The sequence below is a fragment of the Lathamus discolor genome, chromosome 6 (genome assembly GCF_037157495.1).
Source record: "Lathamus discolor isolate bLatDis1 chromosome 6, bLatDis1.hap1, whole genome shotgun sequence".
Taxonomy (NCBI): domain Eukaryota; kingdom Metazoa; phylum Chordata; class Aves; order Psittaciformes; family Psittacidae; genus Lathamus; species Lathamus discolor.
This window is the reverse complement of record NC_088889.1, coordinates 32,182,370-32,205,476: the sequence shown is the minus strand read 5'-3', so window position 1 is coordinate 32,205,476 and position 23,107 is coordinate 32,182,370. Positions and strand designations below refer to the sequence as shown.

General features: G+C 35.8%; 1 protein-coding gene across 5 annotated transcripts in view; it reads right to left on the bottom strand.

Moving 5' to 3' along the window:
• The window catches only part of EML5 (EMAP like 5), a 101,987-nt gene that overhangs the window by 64,524 nt on the left and 14,356 nt on the right, over nucleotides 1–23,107 (bottom strand). For all 5 annotated transcript variants that reach the window (XR_010613973.1, XM_065685869.1, XM_065685870.1 and 2 more), the window contains exons 2-8: nucleotides 17,772–17,931; nucleotides 15,247–15,345; nucleotides 14,605–14,673; nucleotides 13,145–13,330; nucleotides 4,574–4,709; nucleotides 1,425–1,626; nucleotides 429–566 (exon numbers count right to left, since the gene is read on the bottom strand). Coding sequence is in view for 4 of the 5 variants with exons in the window: in XM_065685869.1 (XP_065541941.1) it covers nucleotides 429–566; nucleotides 1,425–1,626; nucleotides 4,574–4,709; nucleotides 13,145–13,330; nucleotides 14,605–14,673; nucleotides 15,247–15,345; nucleotides 17,772–17,931 (990 nt within the window). In the remaining variant the exon portion in view is untranslated. The remainder of the gene's footprint in view (nucleotides 1–428; nucleotides 567–1,424; nucleotides 1,627–4,573; nucleotides 4,710–13,144; nucleotides 13,331–14,604; nucleotides 14,674–15,246; nucleotides 15,346–17,771; nucleotides 17,932–23,107) is intronic.

Genomic DNA, 23,107 nt, shown 5'->3' with positions numbered 1-23,107 from the left:
GACATGAGACACAAATCTCATTTTCCCTTTAAAACTTTGGGATCGTAGGAACAAGGCAGCAATGATTTTGAACGCATGATGTGCGACAGCAGCATCCCAACACATGGAAACAATTTAGGGATTAATGAAAATTTATGTTTTAGTAATTCAAGAATAATTAATAAAGCTAAAACCTAAAATTAAGCACTTCCTAGAACATTGCCATTCTTTGCAAATATACCTGTATAATTTTTCAAATGTGTTATGGACAACATGAACACATGTAGCACACGTTTAAAAAATCTGAGCACCCCAAGATCAGTAATTTAAAACAGCCATGTAAGTCATCTCATGTATGGTCACTACAGTGTCACTGTACAAAGAGTTTATAAAAGCAACTAGACACTATGCTTGAAAGAGTTAAGTGTATCTATTTTTTTGTAACATACCTGACTCGAAGCACAGTGAAAGAGCCATCCTTCATTCCAAGCGCCAGATGGATTCCATCAGTGCTAACTGCAGCACAACGAATGGGTTCCTCCATATTGCATCGGGCAATCAGAGCATGATCTATTAAACTCCAAATTCTAAAGTAAAGCAGTAAGTACAAATGTAATGAGTGGTTTGTAGCTGTGCTACAGATAGCATGAAGCCTGCATTTCTGCAGAACACTGAACATGATAGTGTCCTATTTCAAAATCATTTTTAATATTTTCCAGAACAAAAATATTAGATAAAAGCATGAATTTTGCATACAGCAAAGAACTCTCTATATTTAAAATATAGATAAAATATCTAATAAGAAAATGCAGGCACGGATTAATTTTGTTTAGCTTTCTGAATATGAAAACAACAACAACATCTGATAATATATACCAGGAACAGCCGCTCTGAAAATTCCACTATTTTGCTAATCATTCTAGCCAAGAAAAATTAAAGACTTTGGTCAGTAAACACATTCTTTTGTATTAACAAGTCATTATCAATAAACTAGTTATAACTAGATAATATTATAACATGTAAGTTTTTACTACAAGATACATTAGAACAGCTATCACTTACAAGATACATCTAGAATTCTAGAGCATTATTTCAATCATAATTTAACTGCTTTTTTGCTTAATCACATTATACTAAAGACACTTAACAAAAATGCCAATTTTTAATTGTAACCTGTAGCTCCTTAAAAGGAAACACAGAATACTTGCGTATGAGAGCTTAATGTTAGCCTAAATTAAATTTGTTCAGGTTTTGTACACTTCATTTTTTGTGAAATATATGTTTTGACTATATTTTATTACTGGAGAGTAATTTACACTAATCTCATGTGTAACTTAACTGGATCAATGCCACATTCTAAAATATCTACATTTTTATCAAGTTATCTACCAAATAAGCTGTTTCTATAAAACTGTACACAGTTAAACAAACAAACAATATTTAACCTGACTGATCGATCATCACTTCCAGTCATTGCTAGAGGTTTTGTAGGATGGACAGCCAAAGCCCAGAGCTCTCCTTCACAGTGCCCCTGCATTATCAGGAAAGGCTTATTACGCTCATGCACCACAATTTCAAAAATTTCACTGTCTTGTGTCCCAACAAGTATATGGTCTCCTCTCCAGCAAACACTTCTTACAGACAGACCTGTAGAAGAGATTGTTACTAAAAGATACATCCTGAGAATTTGTGAAACAAAGGTTATGTAGCACATGACAAAGCATAAAAGCAAGTAAATGTCAAGAAGTATCCATATACCTTCTCTTATTCCTCCATTTACTCCTTTTATGAATTCCACATAACACATACTGCCCTTATAACATTAACTTTTCAAGCTTAGTATTACAAAAAAATCTAAAATGTGACCCTTATTTTAATAAAGGGCATGTAACCAATTCACGTATGACAAGATCTCTGACAGAGAAAGGTAATACTGACATTTGTATCTGGAATTATACATTTCATGTCTTTAAATTTCAACAAAGGTAGCAGAGAATATAAATTACAACTTCTGATCAAACCACGGACCTTAGTACTAGCTAGATGAACCTACGTTTTATAAGTGACAAAAGCATCAGTGGAACATGTATTGTACATAAGACAATTAAAGAGCCTAGTTCTTCCCAGGCTGTGCCTGAGATGCTCCCCCTAAAGCAAATCTTTGTAACATCTTAATAATATCCAGAATTATTTTTCTCACTAAATAGAAAACAAAACTAAATCAAAACAAAACAACATATAAAGAGATGAAAAGGGTCTATGATGGAATTCCAATGTGCATTTCTAGTTAACTAATTCAGTTTATAGGCTTACAGTGAAAGTGAGCACTCAGAGGATGTACTTGTTTATAGATAAGGTTGAGAATAACAAAATGGAAGTTAGGACTGCTGTAACTGGGAATCCAGACTTGGGTGCCCAATTTTAGGAATATGCACCTTTTAAAACAGGCCATGCTTGTTACACTTTGATAGCGCAACTTAATTTTGCCAGTTTCAGGTGCAGATAACCAGATGGTAGCAATGCCTAACTTGATTCACTTTGCCTTAATTTATGTGCAGGATAGCTCAAGGATGATATTTGAAAAACTGCTCTGCATTAATATGAGACACAGTTTTACCTATCAGTTGAAAAGAATATTGTACCGATATGAGTTGACATGCTTCTGAAAAATACTTTTAACTACGTAGAGAAAAGAGCCACCTTATGTTATTAAATTTACATTGAAGAAAAATTTGCAACTCAGAAACAGTGAATGGGTGGGTTAGCAGGCCAGTCTGGTGGATCTGCACCGACATTTTAATTCTGACAAAGCCTGCTTTCAAAGCAAAGCTCCTGATTGTGCCTACTTAGCATGCTTTATATTACAAGATAGCCTTCAAGTGCACAAATAAGACTCCCTCCATACAAAACAGAACTGAAAGATGTGCTCCAAGAATGCACTTAGTACACTCCAACTGCAATAAAGTGTTCAGACCACTGAATCCAACTAGAGCTAACATCCCTCAAACACTCCTCAAAATGCATATGTATTGTGCTACTTTAATCCTCCACACTGATTGTTCTGTCTTACAGATTTGTTCCTATTGTGCTGCACTGGTGAATATAACCACCTCACCACTCAACCCTATGATCTAGACATTATATGGCTATATTGTCTACAGTGATTTAAAAAAAAAAAAGAAAAAGAAAAAGAAAAAGAAAAAGAAAAAGAAAGAAACAACCCTAATCTTGATGAAGGATGATTAAGATGTGTCTTAGTAATTTGGAATCTCTTATTGTGGAGAAAGATATTTTGAGAAACAATTTGACTACTTGGAGACATATCAAGAGTCAACTAATTGCTCTGCAAGACACTCACAGGGATACAGAACTTGAGTTTATGTTCACAGATAAAAGTACCAAGAGGTGAGGTTCAGCAGCAGCAGAAAATGCAATTAAGAATAAAAGTAGGACAGGTCATAAAGGCAATCCTCAAAAGAATAGAGTAAGAAAAAAAAAGACTGAAGTGAAAAGATTCAGGAAACTGAATTTATTAAAGATAGCATTTTTTAAAAGCTATTAGCTCTGCCAAAGCCGTTTGAGAAGTTAAAAGATGAGGACAGAGGTCACATAAGTGATCAAGAACCAAGAGCTCATGGTAAGAGTCTTTTCCACCAAAAGTAAAGGAAACAATCTTGAGTGAAGAGCAAGACTGAAAGAATAAAATGGGGAATAAAACACACATTTCAACAGAGCTCAAAAAAAGCAGCTAAGTCAATTTAAAATCAAAACAAAGCCACTGTACCAAAGGGCATTTAAAATGAAACTTATTCTATCTTATTGCAATACTTCACTATCTTGGTTGGAATGCCAAGTCAATTACAGAATACTAAGAATCAACTTGCAGTCAATTATTTACTGACCCTGAGTATCTGATTGCCATCGGACGCTGGACCACACTGTCAAATTCTTTGCAAGATATTAGAAAATAATGAAGTGACTGTGGGCAAAGAAAACCAAATGCCAACAAAAGCAATGCTGTAAGTGATATTAGTGCTTTAGTATACTTTTGTGTTCTGTTCCTGAATCACTACACCAACAATATCTAGAACGCTAACAAAACATGCTATAGACTGCCGCATTTAAAATTTCAGCATGACAAACTGTAGTTGAAGATATATGTATATGCAAGCAGCATTCTAAGTTCTATGAAACTGTAGATAACTTCTAAATAGTTTTTGTGAAAATTTAGACAACAAGTGCAATTTTTGTACTCCACTGTTTTACACTGATCTCACTGTATGTTTTAAGTTCTCTTAAGATTTTGCTGCTCCTTGTTAAAAACTCCTGTACTACAGAAAAGATGTGTGTTTTACTGACTTAAAGAAAAAAAAAATCTGTGTCTACAGCTTCACAGTACGTTTTGCAGTAACTCTGAAGGACTACATGACTTTCACACTAGTGGCATGATCAAATTTCTTTTCTAGCAAATAGTTCACAGTGACATACACGAAACAACCTTTTTGGTTGTTTGTTTTTTAAGTCTTTTTTTGTTCAAAACACTGGTAAATTTCCTACCTTATTGGTATACCAAAAATCGCAAACTTATTTTTACCTTTATATCCTTGGTCTGTTTCCCTGAGATCAATCACAGTAATTGGTTTAAAATTTAAGTCCCACAAGCGAACACAGCCATCCCTGCCACCAGTGGCAAACCCCTCTTCACATGCATTCATGCTGAAGATTCCTGCCTAAAGAGAGAAGAAAGTTATTTTTAACAGTATACACAGATTAGATACATCAATACAGAAAATGGAACTCTTGCTCATGTTGGTATTGATTGTCTTCCCGTATTCCTACCTGTTATGCTGCTGACAATAGCATAAACATATGCAACTAATACAAGCTTTAAATATGAGTCAAATAAATATAGAAAAAATTCAAATATGAGCAGAATTCACACTCAATGATAAAGAATAAGATACGAGAATTTTTGCAATACTGCATGAGGTTGATTGTAGTGATGTTGCTTCTTATCCCTAGAGTTTACTTTCACATCCTCTTGCCTTAGGGCCTGGTCCACCTCCCACAAATGTCAGAAGGTTGATATCTACTGATCTCCATTAGGCTTGTTTCAGGGCCTTTGTTGCTATTACTCAGTCTTTATGCAACTAGGAAGAAAATATTAGGCATGTTTTATATTTTAAGCTAAGGAAGATGAATTTAACATTAAAGTTCAGAAGCAAAATACAGAGGAACACAGTGATCCCTTTATGTCATTTAAAACTACATAATATAAAGCTCTTATTTTAAAGGTAGACATCAGGAAACCAAACCTAACAAACCGTCTTGAACTCACTTGGTATGTGCTTTTTCAGGATAAAGACAAGGCAAGGATGATATATCTATTATTAAACCAAAGATACCATATATCTACAGAACCACTAGATTTGACGTATACATGATGCCTCATCTAAAGAGCACACACCCTTTGCCTGGACTCACTAGTCTTATTTCCAGAAGTAGCTCACATATTTCAGTAAGCAAAGATGCTGAAAAGGCAACTTTGGGTAATAAGCCTATTAGAAGTAAAAAAGAAAAAAGAAAGTTCTGTATTTCTTCAAAATATTTAATATTCAGCTATGACAAAATAGGAGAGCATTAAAAACCATGGAAGGAAAAACTTGTCTCTGTATTCTTGTCTAAAAGAAGGTAGAACAGCCAATAACATGCGTATATCTTCTATAACACTGTTCTGAAATTTCTGTTTTGTAAAGAAGTAAATGTAAAGTTCCAATAGTCTGCTTGGGGTAATGAAGTACATTAACCCCCAAAGTGAATGCAACTTGCAAATGAGAGATTAGCTTTGGGGGGCAAATAAAGCTGTATGCTCACAGAACAAACTGGCACCCAGTGTTGTGGGTTGTCAGGATTCCCAGGAACTCATGACTCTTCTCTCCTACCAACCTGTTTTTTTCTACTAGAATTATAACTCAGGAAAATATCATCATGGCCTGATCATAATGAAGTATGGACTGTGTTTGCTTCTCTAGCATTCAGTAACGAGTACATCATTTTTCAAGTTGAGAGGAAAAAAAATAAAATAAAATCTCACTTTTCACAAAAAAAAAAATCCCATATTATTACTAGAATGTCAAATGATAATCAAAACTGAAAGACTAGGGTGACAAATCAGAGCGGCCCTGCAGAGAAGGACTTGGGGGTGCTGGTCAATGAGAAAATGAACATGAGCCGGCAGTGTGCGCTCGCAGCCCAGAAAGCCAACCGTATCCTGGGCTGCATCAAAAGGAACATGACCAGCAGGTCGAAAGAGGTGATCCTGCTCCTCTACTCTGCTCTTGTGAGACCCCACTTGGAGTATTGTGTGCAGGTCTGGTGTCCTCAACATAAAAAGGACATGGAACTGCTGGAACAAGTCCAGAGGAGGGCCACGAGGATGATCAGGGGACTGGAGCACCTCCCGTATGAAGATAGGCTGAGGAAGTTGGGGCTGCTCAGCCTGGAGAAGAGAAGGCTGCATGGGGACCTAATAGCAGCCTTCCAGTATCTGAAGGGGGCCTATAGGGATGCTGGGGAGGGACTCTTTGTCAGGGACTGTAGTGACAGGACAAGGGGTAATGGGTTCAAACTTAAACAGGGGAAGTTTAGATTGGATATAAGGAGGAAATTCTTTCCTGTTAGGGTGGTGAGACATTGGAATGGGTTGCCCAGGGAGGCTGTGAGTGCTCCATCCCTGGCGGTGTTCAAGGCCAGGTTGGATGAAGCCTTGTGTGGGATGGTTTAGTGTGAGGTGTCCCTGCCCATGGCAGGGGGGTTGGAACTAGATGATCTTGAGGTCCTTTCCAACCCTAACTATTCTATGATTCTATGACAACTCAGAATTTTTTGATGTGTCATGTCCATCCTTAAGATATGGACTTTTAAGGCAAGCCATATTTTGAGAAGTAGTATATGCCTAAACAGAAATGTAGTGGAATTTTTAACTCATAAGCAGATTAGAAGGCTAACTTTCATTATCTCCAACATCCTGAAAATCCTTTCTGTTTCTTCAGGAGCCTGGAGATCTTTCAAAAATACAACCCAAACTGTATTTCTTTCCATGTCTGTGTGTGTGCTTGTGTTTTACTGCATTAACCTTTTAGTGTCACTGAGCAAATAAAAGTCTAGAGGAATTTTGGCACATTTTGTACCATATACTGAATTCTGCCCAAGTTCTGGCATATTTAAATTTTCTACAGCTCTTTTTGGAATGCAACCTTGATAACAAAATTATTCTCTTTCCTCTAATTAACTCCTTCCAAAATCCACGATTTAATTAGTCAGTATTAAAAAAAGAATCAGACATTTGGCAATGTGGGAAGCTGGCTGAATGTTCTGAAGATAAGATCAAGTGGATCCAGGATTAATCTGTTTTCTATTTCACAGAATATCCTTGTCTTGAAAAGGACATGCTGGTTGTCAAGGAGATTTGGCAGATGTTGTGCTTGCTCAATCTCTTGAAATGCAACAGGACATTCTCATCTCAGACTATGTGCCACTGGAATAGAGTATTAGATGAAAACTAGAAAAAAGGTCCCTTATTAATGGAGACTGTAAGTACATAACGGAAGAAGCTGAGTTTAGCTACTCTTCATTTAATTGATAGGCTGACACTTAATGGGGAAAGACAGATTCCTTGCTCTCATAGTTTAGCCAGCCATAATTCTTCCAATAAATGTATCCTTTTGGAAACTGCAAAGACTGTTAATGCAAATCGATTTTGGAGTCTTGATGCTTCTCTTAATCCTTCTGCCTGAAACTGTCATATATATAATTTGATTTTTGATGGTCAATAGCCTTCTAGCAGTAATGAGAGGCAAACATTTACACTGACTTTGATCTGGTTGAATGAGCAAAAAAGATTGACTGTGTTCAAAATAAAAAGCATAGATCAAAGTCTTCAATCCTAAAAGTTACAAAGTTTGACATGAACTGCATTCTTCTGTTATACATTTTTCATTACATTTCCTAATGAACAGGAAAATTCTGGAAGTAACATCTCAAATTGATGAGCAGTTTTCTCAGAATGCAGAGTATTTCCTATTTTCCAGTAGAACTAACTGGTATCACACCAGTGCTCCCTCAAACTTGGAAAAAAAAAAAAAACAACCCAGGAAAAAAAAAAAAAAACAAACCCCCAAAAAATCTGAATGAGAGCAAATGAATAAAAAAATGCCAAGGTCTACCAGAAATTACAGTTGAAAGCTGGACAAGTACAAAAACAATGTGACAAAGATGGTCTCTACTCTATGAATATACTGCCACTGCTTGTAACCAATAAGCTTCTAATAGTGAAGTTGTCTCAGGTTTTCTATTGCTGCTGGACCTATCTTGCCTCAAAAACTTGATGAACGAAAATCAAGTGTTAATTTATCTAAATGCAGTCATTTCTATAAAATCCACCACACTTACTCTCACTACGCGATTCCTAAAACACATGACTGCAGTTAGCTATAATTAGGACAAAGCTTGAAAGATCATATGGAAACTTCAGCAGCAACTGACTACTACCGAGCAGTATGGAGAATGGAAACATATCAGTTCAGTAAGAAGACCCATGACTCCTTCTTACTCCTAGATTCAATCAGGACATAGATGCTAACATGTAAAGCAACATATGTTGAGCATTTACTCAAAGATATCATGTCTCTCAATATATGCTTGCATAGCAAGGAAATGTATTGCAAACATTTAAGGATGGAATCAGTAAGCTTACAGTGGAGAGCCACTACTGTGAAATTTAATCTTCCTGTCTAAAAAATCACTAATAAAACAGTTAAAAAATTGGCATATTATTTAAAATCAGCTTATTATTTAAAAATTGAAAACAGTTGCCTATACGCCTCTCACTGGCTGAAGTAAGGGGACAGTTTCCTTTCAAATCTATTACTAATCTAAGCAGGAGAAAAATACCACACAACTTAATGCATTGGTACATGACACCAGCTTAAAACCATTCATTTAAGTTCATTATATTGTTTCCATCTATATTTAATTACTATTCAGCCAAGTGACATAGGCGTGCAATAGTTTTAACAGAATGCCTGTTATTTAACCTCGAGCCTGTTATTTAACCTCAGTTTCTGACATCAATCCACACAACTTTAACGTGTACCCCTGAAAGACTATCTCAAAATAAATTATTCAGCTGCTGAGAAGGCATCTTATGTATATTCACTATGCAAGGCAAAGGCACACAAGAATCTTTAAAGAGTACAGTGTTTTAAAATAAGCATAACACTATTGTTTTAATACCCGAGTAACATCTTGTACATACACCCTAATAGCCACAGACTACCTCAAATTTAGAACATAGAAACAGAAGGCTCTACATAGCGCAATTTGCACTGGCACAAAAGTGCGACATCTAATAAAAGATTAATTTTTTTTATTTAGTCAAGGTTTATAGTAACTCTTCAGAATCAGATACATTGCCTACAATTAATCTCCTGAAGTACTACCAGTCCCAATGAACTTAGACATGCATTCATGTTGGTGTTTTCTTTCTTCTTTTTAAAACTTTCATTTTGGCATTATTGTTTAGAAGAGATCAGCAAAACTAGAATTTGAGTTTCCCGTTTCTATCCAGTACTCCCTGCACATGAACTCTGCGCCTTAGCTCTTCCAATTCCTGATCGTTTCCATCTTTTCCTACTTTTCATTCCTGCTTCTACATTAAGTGAACTCTCCACTCCTCTTCCAACTAATTCTCCAGTTATTACAACCTATTTGCTTTCAACTTTTTGTTTCTACTCAAACTTAGATAGAAATCTGCCAGAAACTCTTCTTTCCTCCGTCTACAGTTCTTAGTATTGCTGTGACAGAAGACAGATAATGCGTCTTAGCTGTGAATTCTTATTTTGCTTGCTAGTGTTAAAGTTGCTATCTCTTTCCTCAGTTGCTTACACTAGAACAGCTTGGTTTATTTTTCACACTGAATTACTCTTAAAATAAAAAATGTCTTTTCAGTAAGGTTAAATATAAAAAAGAGAGTCAACCTTCGAAAAGAACCTGTTTTCTGTACTAGTGCAGACCGCTACCTCTGGATGGACCATATCCCCACATGACTAACATGCTTTTGAAAATGTTTTCCTGCATCTCAGATGCCTACTGTTTATGCTGCAAGAAATGAATACATGGCACTTTATGCAAATAGACACACTTTCCTTTAATGAATTATAAGCTTAATGCAAGCCCATTGAGGAGTAATGACTCAGGATGATAAACAGGGAAGCAGGGATAACACCAGCATACTGAACGAAAATTTCTATCAATTCCCTATTATGGTTACACTGCTTTTAACAACATGCACACAAAAAATGTAATCATCTACCCTTGTGTTTTCTTTTATAAGAATGAACAAGCGTATGATTTATAAAATTATGTGCAAAATCACTATTAGGTATGATAATAATAGTTTAGTATGGCTGAAGAGACATTCCAAGCTGCCATATTTTGTTCTTACAATAGTCTAGCTATATTACCCTTTAAGGTAATATTTTATTGAAAAGCAAGGTTTCATATTGTTGGGAAGTAAGCTTCCAGAACAGATTTTATTGGGTCTTTTTTTTTCCCCTGAAATTGGTGAGATTTGTAGTGACACTAATCTCTCATGAAAATGAATTCCGGAGCCATGAACTACTGCCCCTACTTAATTTTCAGTACTGCAAAGCACAATTCCATGGAGCCTAAAGGACAGAGCCAAAAATAGAAGGCTAGATGAGACATACTCCAAGGTCACCTGAGCTCCATCCACTGACACTACTGAAGATAAGGACCACAGCACTTCAAATTTGATCTTGTGGTCAACAAAATTGACACAGCACATAAGTAATAGAGCAACAAGTGCTCTCCACATTTATCAGTTAGGTCATTTCACACTGAAAGGGTTGAAAAGCACAGCATTCTTCTGCAATGAACTGTTGCAACTCCAAATAATCCAAGTACAGATATGTGAATATACAGGACAGATATCTCCCACAGCGCCAAATAGGATGTGATGCTCTTTTCCTGATCAGTTTTGGATATGGGACAAAGTGCACTCTCTCTCCTCTGGGAATCCAGTTCTGTATATGCAATATAAGCATTTTAGAAGTTTCATTTAACTAATTTCAGCATCAAAGAGTAGATGTCCACATCACCTTAGGAAAATACAGATCAGAATACAACATTATTGAATACTAAAGTATGAACACTAAAACCAGATTTGAAGGTAGACAGTAACAATCAGGAAATATTTGAAGGTTAAAATATCCCTTTATACTTCTTGGCTTAGAATTTGTGCCTTCTTGAATACATTTAATATTTCTATAGATGCATAAAGGAGAGTATGCATATGTGTGGGTATACATTTTTTTTATATACATACATTTATCTGAATATGAAGAAAGCACAAACGCAAAATAGTCTTACACATGTTCTTCATAACTTTATTTTTGCTCCTAATAAGATACACTGTCATTATACTGCTGTCTGAATAAGCAGTCCAGTCACTTTTAAATTATTAGTTTAGCTGCCACTGTCCTGAATGTACATTTCTAAATCATCAATAAACCAGGAGTCTCCTTAGTACTGACTGACTGCAACCTCTCCCACACATGTATCATTCATCACTATTTGTCCCCTCCATTCTACCTGATCAAATCATAGAGTAATTTTAATACTTCAGTTACATACATACATCCAGTCATGCAATTTATTCTTATAAGAAAGAACAACTTACTGTTATTTTTACCTAGATTTTCAAAGCTGCAATACAGGAACTCATGTGCTTGTATTTTCACACTATTTTAAATTGATAAGGGAATTTTAAATATTATCTAGAAAGTGCAATGTGTTTCAAAACGAACAAACAAACAAAAAGACATCAACCTTCAACCAGCACATAATAAAGCTTCGTAAATTTACGTTAGCAGCTTCATGCCTCATAGGTTAAACCAACAACATGCTTTGGTTTTAAAGTGATACTTGGGGAAGTTAAAAGTTGAAACTTGCATTACATTACTGTATATAACTTACCACCATGAGAAGAAATGAGGACTCTCACAGATTGCCAGAAACAAATCAGACTGCAAACCACTAAGTCTTTTTTGTTCCCTACTTTAATCACAAAACCATATGATTTGAAAGAATATGGAAAATATAAACTTACATGCTAAAAATATAATCATTTCATTCTCACACTGAACACTTTGATTAAAAGAAATCTCACCAAGCCCTTTTGAAAAAATTTAACTTTCACTAATGCCGTCACTTTACAAAGCTGTATACTGTTCTAAAAAGCTGAATGAAGACAGTAAAAGGCAGCAACACTGAACAAGAAAGAGTGATTGAGTCCAGCTAAAACAACTAAATGAACATGTCTACAAACAAGCTGGGAGTCTGTGCTTACATTACACTTCACAAAAGCAGCCAGCTTCAGAGAGCTATCAGACAACCAGCCAGTAAGACTCAATTCACAGAATGACAGAATAGCTGATGCTGGGGAAAACTCTGGAGAGCTTCTAGTCCAAACCCCTGCTCAAAGCAGAGTTGGAAAACAGCGCACTACTCAAGAGTTGTGTCCAGCTATGTTGTATCTCCAAATTGACAGAGATGTGGATGAAGCTCCAGATCCACTCTGGGGACCTGTTTATTTGTTTCAACACCAATTACCTAAATAGAGCAGTCCAGGCCTTCAGAGATGCTTCTGGATTAATGAGAAATCCATAAAAGAAGGTCAGATAAAGTAGATCCATATTCTCTGGGGGAGGCAGCTATGTATTCAACTCCGGCATATAAAATATCACTACATATACCCATGCATGGGTAATTGAACAGAGTCTACTGAAGGATAAACTTAAATGCATTCCAGGCTCTATTGATTACTAAGTCCCTCATCAATGATAAAGGAAGATAATATATAAATAGACACCTAAACGTATATCTCAATCTAGCATTCACTTTCTAACACAACAGCAATCTTGAGCAACAGAGAGAAAGGACAGAAAAGGAAACATATTCAGATGAGAAATACTGAGTCTCTATCATTGAAATAGTTTAGAGACACAGACTAGGTGATCTTGCAATGCCCTTTCCAGCTTTCCAGAAATCTATTTAACTTTTTACATTAAAGAGATATACTTACAGCATGTGCTCCTTGTATTGTCCTTACAAGGTTGATTCCTTTCCATACATATATATCTCCATTCAGTGCACCAGAATACGTCACTTCATCCCTTGCACAGGCTAGGCACAATATAGTTTGGAGATCACCAGTTTTGCCAAAAACGCCACGTTTTGGTGTCAAGGAATTGCCACACAAGCTCCAGAACTGCAACGGTTTAAGAAAAATACACATCAACAAAAATCTCTTGCCTGATCTAAACGCCTATATATCTCTGGATTAAGATTTTCATTTAATGCTTTCTCAAAGGAAACACCATTTTTAAAAAGCTATTCATATTAAGTCTTCACAGAGCCTTAAAAGTCACTCAAATAAACTTTTGCTTATTTAAATAGATGGTTTAAATCATAAAGCCACCATAAATATATTAAATCGCTGCTGGCACAACATATTGTAAGATCTTGAAGTAGAAAAAAGATCATTATTAATCAAGCCTATGGAAATCTGTAAATGACCTGCTAAATGCTATGCTAAATCAAAGGCATGTGCAATCTAGCCAACACATGGAACACTTTCTTCAGTAAACCATACATACATATTAATCTAAAAATTCATTTTATGAAAACCAAAAAATTTTTCCCACTACATGAACCTACACATAACAGCAGCACAGAACTTGCAAGCTGCCATCTACTGCTGTTACGTGGTAACACAGAAGACAGTGCATGGGAGAAGGTAATGACTTTAGGAAACATATTTGATGACAATCGAACACTGATAATCCTGCTGACAGAATTGAGCTGTTTCTGCACAGTAGTTGGTACACGAATTTCATAGCATTTCATAGTATTTCATAGCACACTCTGCTTGAAAATGACATGAACTGTCTGAATTATGAATCTTGTAACTGGTAGAGTGCTCAAAATGATAAAGGTAGGAATAACAGCAGGGAAAAGTATTAAAAGAAAAGACAAGCATTTCCATTTCTCTTTCCACAGTATTCCCATGCTCTCTCACACTGTATGAAATGTTTTTTTCAATTCATTCTACCTCTGAATTGTAACAATACATTAACTCTTCAAGAATCAGAAACTTGATTACATGAACTCACCTTAAACGTGTGCATCCTGTCTTGTGCTACTTGTGGTTTCAAACAGCATGTTTTAAGACAATCTAAATTTTAAATTCTATTATGATCATTACATACAATGCTACTGAAAACTGTTTCATTCCTTCCACATTTCTTCTGCCAGGGCATGAACTCTGTTGAGCAGAGTTGGTCTGTTTTCTACTGTATGTATAACTTGTCTAGTGTAGTCAGGTGTGATCCATGATTGCAGTGCCTAAGAAGTAATATGACTCTTACAGAAGATCTTTTATATTATAATAATATGTTTATTTTAGGTTCTATTTTTATATATTTTACAGGATATAAACTACTGTAGCTTAAATGTTTTATGAATTAACATTTATTTCATTACCTTGATGTGTTTCACGCCACAGCTGACAAGCTTGTTTGGCTGGTACAAATCCCAAGAAATATCAAATATCTGCACAAAAAAATGCCCAAAGATGTCAGCAGAGATCACCCTTCTAGCATGGGACAGTTAAAACAGTAAAAAATTGTAGCAATTAACAGACAGTCTGAAAAACTTTAAATGGAACTATTGGAATGACATTTCATCACCTCATTCAATACTGAAACTGCAGCGTATATTAGCTCCGTTTAGGGTTTTTTTTTCACAAGAGTAATTACATCACATGATAAAACAACATTAAGGTTCATTTACGGACCAGAAAAATTTAAGCAATTACTTGCATCTTGATTTCCCATGTGGGAATTAGGGTCTAGGAAGTGCCTTAATTTTGCACTTCCCCTACGTGCTTACAGTCTCAACAAACCACAGACAAATAAACGGTGAGTTATGCATTTTATTTTAGAAATAAATGTGCATATCTAAAATATCTTCACATATCTTAATACATATCCACGCATTATGCAAATTCAATTTCTAAAACGTAAAATGTTTTTTTTCCCCTCAGACATAGCTCTAGTATGTCTACACAGACATGGTTTAACAAACTAAAATTACACTGACACCAAATTCTTCAGTTACACTTACTCTGTCTGTATGACCAGGAGCCATTGACAGTAATTTTCCTTTTCTCCAGTCCCATACACAGACTGTGTTTTTTGAATCCAAACCAACTGAGACCAAGCGCTAAAAAAGTCCAAGAGAAGTACATTTAAAAATTCAGTATATTAATGAAAACTAGAGTAATCATTTTGAATTGTAACAAATTCATGACATATTTGAGTTAGAAGCAATAGCTGCATTTTGATATAGAAAAAAGCTAAAGATACAACAACTTATACCAAAGCTTCCATAGACATAATTCTTCAGTTACAGTATCATGATCATAAAGATCTTCTCAGATAACAACATATTTAGGATTTATAATGTCTAATATATATATAATTATATATAGCACACATGGCAAGCAGCAGTCAGGAGACATTTGCAAAAAGGAAGACTCTCACTGAAGTTAATGAAACTACTTGGGTTTACTTTTAATTACATTTAACGTGCAGAATTTAAGTATTTATTTCACAAGTTCAGGACATACAATGAAAAATATTTTCTTCAATCTTCTTGAAACAAACAGAACGTTTAAAAGCTTTAAGAGTCTTTTGCTTGATTCTTCAAAACAGCTGCACCAGGGAAGGTTTAGATTGAATATTAGAAAAAAAATTCTTCACCAAAAGGGTGATCAGGTATTGGAACAGGCTGCTCAGGAAAGTGGTGGAATTACCATCTCTTGAAGTGCTCAAAAAACATGTAGATGAGGCCCTTAGTGCATAGCTTAGTGGCAGACTTGGCAGTCCTGGAGTAAAGGCTGGACTTGATGATTTAAACATCTTTCCAACCTAGTTGATTCTGTGTATGAGTAACTACTCCTTTCCAGATTTCTTGATACAAATCATTGACCATATTAGCCAACAGTAGACTTTTACTTTATTTGCTAACTAGTCAAAACGTTGTTTTTCCTATAGAAATTCTCAACAGAAAGACTAACAGTATTAAAGAGCTGATAAAAAGACTTTGAGTTTTATTTTTAACGAAAATTAAGTCTTTTTGTTCAGTTTATGCATGAATTGTGCCATCTTAATTTTGATAGATGAAAGCTTTGCAAATCTTTAAGGACAAAGTTTTTGCACTGTTCAGCAGTTAATACCTACACACATTAAAGACAAATTTCATTTCAATTTCTACATAGGTTATAAAACTGAGTTTGTAAAAGCAAAAGCAAACTCCAAACTTAAGCAAATATTTTCCTGAAGACAGCAACTTATTCCCAATAACATGATTTCTTTACTGTTTGAGAAGCTCCAAAATTACATGAAGCAAGTTCAATACAATTGTTATTCATACTCCCTATTTATTAATGTCAACTTTAATTTCTCAGATACTGCAAAGTCCATCCTTTCTATTCCATCTTTGAAAATATTCTCAGAAGGAACACCAGTTTCAATGCCAGCTATGCTTCCAAGCAGTTCAATTCCAGTCCTACTGCAGAATGAGAGGAGTAAACGCAAACTAGTTTTACGCTTATTGCATACCCATCACAAAAAAAATTTGGTGATGCCTTTCCAGACATAAGCCAATACAATGACTTCTCAAAAAGGGAGATTAAATTATGTTCTCAGTTCCCCTAAGAACAAGAAAATCTTGTTACCAACCCGCGTATTTCCACAGTGGAGTACAGCTCAGAAAAAAGCAAAAAATAACCCGGCACACTCATGGAAGAACATATCATAAAGCTAGCTGAACTTCTCTCAGAACCAAGGAGACTGAAGGGTAACCTTGGTTTTAGGTGCATCAATGAATCATCAGATTCCCCAAGACAATTAACAAAGGACAATAAATACAGAATAAATTATGCCTCTCTGAGCTAGGCAGACCAGTTGGGGGTGGGGAGGAGAGCGGGTCTGTGGCACAGCACAACACGAAGCATGAGAAATGAACAAGTAATAGAAAAAACTTGAAAAGCACAATGGGCTTGACCTCACTTCAGTCCACATATTCCTTCCCAGTGACTGAAGATGACCAACATTTGTGACAGTGATCATGTAGAGACCAGTAATAGGAACCACATTTTTGTTGTGATTCATCTGTATATTGCATGTTTTTCTTGACTCTTAGGATCCAGGATATGTGACTCTGAACAAATAACAAAAATGTGGAGAGTCACCAACACATAAAAAATGCATGACAGAGAAGGGAATACTGCCTGAAGGTGTCTAGGAGTCCAAGATAAGTAACATCGCTTTGTGCACAAGACACATCCCTGCACCACTAGCCCCGATATCTCCAGCCATTTAGTATAACCTTGCCCTGTGGCCTACAAACCACAAGGATCTCCCTACCACCTCATCTTCATTAAACACTCTTTTGAAGTTATACTTGCCAGATATGAGTATTTGTCAGTAATTAGTAATGCCAACTTCTTTCTCCTCAACTTGAGAATAAGCAGATAAAACCTGAGCCAATACATATCCTTAAAACACCACAAAGCTACTTAACAAGATGTGACAGATAAACAGTTAATTTGTTTGAAAAAAAAAAAAAGAATATTAATTACATACCTGACCATCTAAATCAAAAGCCAAGCAAGCTATACCATGCGTGTGAACATCTTTCATAACAGATACAGTCTGCACAGTGTACGAGTCCCACACGCAGATATACGGTTCTTTTCCAACTTGACCTGTTGCCACCAACACACGTTCAGGATGCAAAGCAAGGCTGCCGAAGGAAAATACACAAAATATTTTTGAATGAAACTTTACATTTGCTAGACTTTTTTTATTAATAGGTCTCCTTAATAATGATTTTATAATATCTTCCTAACTGATAACAGATATTAACAAGTCCTTTCGTATCGCAAATTCTACAATAGCTCTAATAGTTGGTATTTAGCTATCTACAGATCTATCATCAATGGAGACATATGTATCTCCAGAACTACCTCATTCTACATACTATTTAACATTCTTTTTATGAGAGATCTTACAGCAAGCCAAAGCATGACTAGCTTAGATAGATACTATGGCTAGACTTCAGATGTCTACACTGAAGTGACATGAGATTATCTTCAAAGTCTTAATTTTAATATCAAACAATTGGGAATAATTGATTTTGAATAATTATTAACTATCCATATTTCTAATATTGCAGAGTACTTTCTTACAGTTGATATTTCCAAATCTTTTAAAGTTGACAGCGGATCATTACAACTGTTTCATCAAATCTGGGACCAAGCTAGAAAGCAGGCTAGTCGCAAGACAGTTTTTTGTTTTCCTTATGCAATCAGGCAGCAAGGGAGGACATGAGGTCTGAAGATTCAGATTTTATAACACAGAAAATTAAGAAAGAATATATTTTAATAGAAACCCAAACAAGCTACTTCATAACATTCTACACAGACTAGGTATAGCAGTCCAAAATGATGTAGAAGTCCCACCATTAAGTCAGTGAGATAAAAATTTCAGAGGTTACTATTTCATTTGGCCAAAATATTTCCTCCCCTAACTACTAATATGGTAACAATCTTGAGAGACTGGTGGACAGAACCACTAACATAAAGATTACTTGTAAAGGAGAAAGGTTGAGCACTTTGCAATGGTACAATGACCTTACACCTGAACAGAGATTTTGGTTAATGAAATTCCAAGGGTGAAGATAAGGGGAGTCTATAAACAGAAGTAGCAAGGAGAAAGCTAACCAGGAAATCACCAGGAAAAAAAAAAAATCTAAGTAAAAAGATCATACATTTTCTATATACAAAAAAGACTAACAGAAAACTGTGTCAGAAGTTACTTAATGCTTCATGAAGTCATACTGCACTACATGATAAACTTTTCTTTTTTTCTATTGTACTGGAGCATTTCAGTTGGTTGATATTGTTTGACAAATACCACATGGACAACTCTGAGAGAAACCTTTAACTTCAAAGTTTCTACAAAAGGTAAAGAGCCTCTAGACCTTTCAACTTTTTATGGGAATTCCTCATCTTTGCTGCTCTGCGTTATCCTCAGCACTGAGATCAAGCAACCAACATTTACCCTCTTTGCTTCTCTTCAACTCCAGAGTTATTTCTCTGGTTCTTCCCTTTCTGCTTTATTTGAAAGATCAATTTCATAATTTAAAAAAAAAAAAAAAAAAAAAAGTAGAAAGGAGCTGGCAGCAAAACTTAGCACATTTCACTGCAGTTTTGCCACCTAATCCTGACCAGTATCTGCATATCTCCCAGGGCAAACACAGGCCGGTGGTGTACGCATGGGACAAAAGGAAAAGCATCTGGAGGGGGGGAAATCCTGCATTTGAAATGATCTAGTTTTCTCAATAACACCACAGAAAGGGAGAGATATGACCACGTGGACAATAAAGAAATTCAGGGAGAGAAAGGAAGTGAAAAGAATACGGCGGGTGAAAAAGTAGAAACACAGCAGTCTTAGGACTGATTCATGACCTCTTCAATCCTGTATTTAGCTCTGCTATTAGTGCATTATGCAGTTTAAAGCAAGTGAAAACCACCCCATACTGCAGCATTGAAAAAACACTCAGGCACTACCCAGGACACAGATACATGCAAAAGCACCCCCACACCACACCTTGCAAAACACTTTTCAGCAACTAAAAATTACCTTAGCATGTTTTTGGTGAAAAATCAGAATAAAAACACAATGCATCAGAGATGCCAGGCACTACCAATGCCAGGAAAACATTGCTTTAGCCCAAATGTGCCAACTAATTCCACTCAAAGCACATTAGGCAAATACATACATTTCCTCTCTTTTCAAATTAATAAATGGAAAATAATAACTAATAGCAATGTCATAGTATTAATGCTTTCTATATCATTATATAAAATACTGGCTTGAACAACTGAGTTCAAATTCTGCCTTGAGATGGGATAATGCACCACAAATTAAGATCCAAATCATAACAGACACCACCATAGAACTATCAATGTCCTTCCACTTCAGTCTCTATAGTAAACTGCTAACAACCTTTCTAGATAGTCATTGAAAGCAGAAGAAAATTAATATACTATAAATATTTTAAAAGATCAAGCTTTTTTACAAAAGGCAGTATGCAGGGATTTTGGGGAAACTGAACAGCAGAACTATTGGCAGTGGCTGATGAAATACCTGAGAAAACCTTCCCTCACCATTCCTCCCAGACCAAGGAGTGAAGGATAGGTTAAAGTACTGTACTTTAAGTACAAAGTGCAAGTATTTTATCCTACTGGCTATGAGGACAGACGGAAAAGGGAAGTCTGGAAAGAGGCCAGGGACTACTGATTCTAGTACCAACATTAAAAAAAAAAAAAAAAAGGAAATGCCACACATATTCAAATTACTTTCATCTTAACTGTGAATGATACGATGATGCTTTTCTTTAATACTCAAGCCTTGGCCATTGTTAAAGCCATGGGGTATGATGCAGAGTTCCAGGTCTGAAATGTTAAGTCCTGATCAACGCTCGAGGATTAGACTCCAGTTTAAGCAATATGGAGACCCTCTGTAGTTCTTTAATTGGACTATGAGTGATTAAGCAATCTTTACAGGCACAGCAATTAATACAAAAATACAGTATGTTGGTCTAGCCTCTAGAGTAAACACATTGGTAACACCTCACATATTCAGAATCTTTCATTATTGAAACAGTCCCAAGCAATGCATTGTAAATAGCTTCTTAGTGCAGAAGGGAAAAAAAATAACTATAATAGACACCCAGAAATGGATAATTATAAATGTTTACTATACAGGGACTACGCTGTAGTCCCTGCATCACTGGCATGATACAGTTAACAGGATCAAATAATGAGTGTGAGCTGTCCCTGGATACCCCACGTAAGATCTCCAAGACACCTCTACAGAGGTGTTAATAGTATAAAAACTATTGAAATAATATTTGAAATAGTTGCTTAGTACCCATCCAGTCAGTCCCTGAGGACATGCAGAAAAGCATGAGTGTGGCTCAGCTCTTAAGACAGCTTCTAAATCTGTTGATGTGGGCTCTGTGAACTTGAGTGCACTGACACACTCACACAGATTTTCTTGCATTTTTTCTCACAGGGAGAGTAAAGAGACTGCTTAATGGACAAGACACTCTGCATTCAAGAGAACTTGAGTTCTGTTTACTGCCCTGCTAATGAAAGCTGGGATGACCTATTCAGATTAGACTGCTGAAACCGTGCTTGCATCTAGCTGACACAGCCAGACAGTAAACTTGTGCTTGACATTTTTCCTCTTCCTTGAAGGATGACTAAGCTGATGAATGAGGTAACACTTTTTGTCCAAAAAAGGAAACAAATATTCCTAATGAGACATGTTCAGGCCTTCTTGCTTGTCTCTGGCATTTCTGACTTCAACTTTTCAAGAACAGATGTTAGATCTAACATAGTCTCTCTGAAGAGGCAGATACTAAGGAAGATGTCCAAAAGGCAAATGTGACCATGAAACAAAGCAGAAATTTGGCTAAAAACCTGATAAGTCAGATTAATTTTGAAATTGACTATAAAATTTGGTACTTCTCAGAAGAGGTCAGAAATAGAAAATGTAAAAAAATCCACCTGTCACTACTGCAACAAAATGAAGTATCTGGACCTGCAGAGAACAGAGATTTCCACCGGTATCTCTGACTGACAGGCCTTTCCCTAGACAGATGTTCAAAGCAAGCTGAAATACAGTATTACGATTTTAACAGTATACTGAAAATGGGTATGTTTCTCAATTTAGTGATCTTCTTTTATATTTCATAGAAAAAGTTTTCGTCTTTTTAAGGCAGCATACAAGCATTCCCACCATTTTGACCAAATCCATGTACTATACAATACCTATGTTAGATTAATGATATTCAATTATCATTATTAGCAGCTTATGAAAAAAGCATAAAAGCTGTCCATACTGTGTCCGTTTTGGGATGAGACCAAAGATATGGATATGACCCCTCAATTTGTGTGAGATTTGTAGTGGCAGGGGATCCTGAAGGAGACGAGTCTATAATAAACTACTTCATTATAACAGAAATTAAGATTTTTTTCATCTTTACTTGGTTTGTGCTAAGCATTAACAGGCACTGATTAATACAGACAAGCTGCAGACAAGGATACAGTATTAAAGATGATGTTTCCTTAGCAACAATATTGGATGAAAATCCAAGAATATATTCATGTGACTTCTCCTGAGCTTCATGAAACTAGGGCACCAGTAAAAATGCACAAAAGAACACTGCAGTAAAATAACAGCATCTCAGATATCTATTGATTGTTACTTCCAAGTGTGAAATCAATTCCCTGAGTAAATTCAAGAAAGTATTTTCATTGTGTGTTTATAGATATTTTTACATAGTTGTGTGTATTTTCTTATTTGCTGCCATTGACCTGTATTTCCCCAGAAAGAATGACAGGAGAAACTACAAACCTGAAACTACAAATATGACTTTTGTCATATTATTTGTTAAAACAGAAAGAGCTGTAATCAGCAAACATCTCTCATCAAAGTTTAAACTGATCAAGTCAGAGCACACTTCCTGCAGACAAAACAAAGCAGTTCTCATCATGGAGCACCACTACTGGGTCTTTGGGAACTATATGCTGCTTTATGCAGATGCCATATTTGCCTTGCATAGTTCACATCCTCCACTGAAGAGGAATGGATTGGCTTAAGCTTTCCAGAGATGGTAACTCTTTTACTAGAAAAGAGAATAAAAATAAAGATACCCTTCTTCTTTTCAAACATGAATGCTTTTGCCAGTGCCAATAGGAGAACCTGTGTTTTGACTGGAGGCGAGGAGGTATGCGTACTGGGGATTTTTTCCAAATTCTACATGATCTTTACACTTTCATTACTGAGTTTTCACTATCTCATTTTTTCTGAGGAAAACTTCTTTTGTAACATGACCCCTGAAAAGG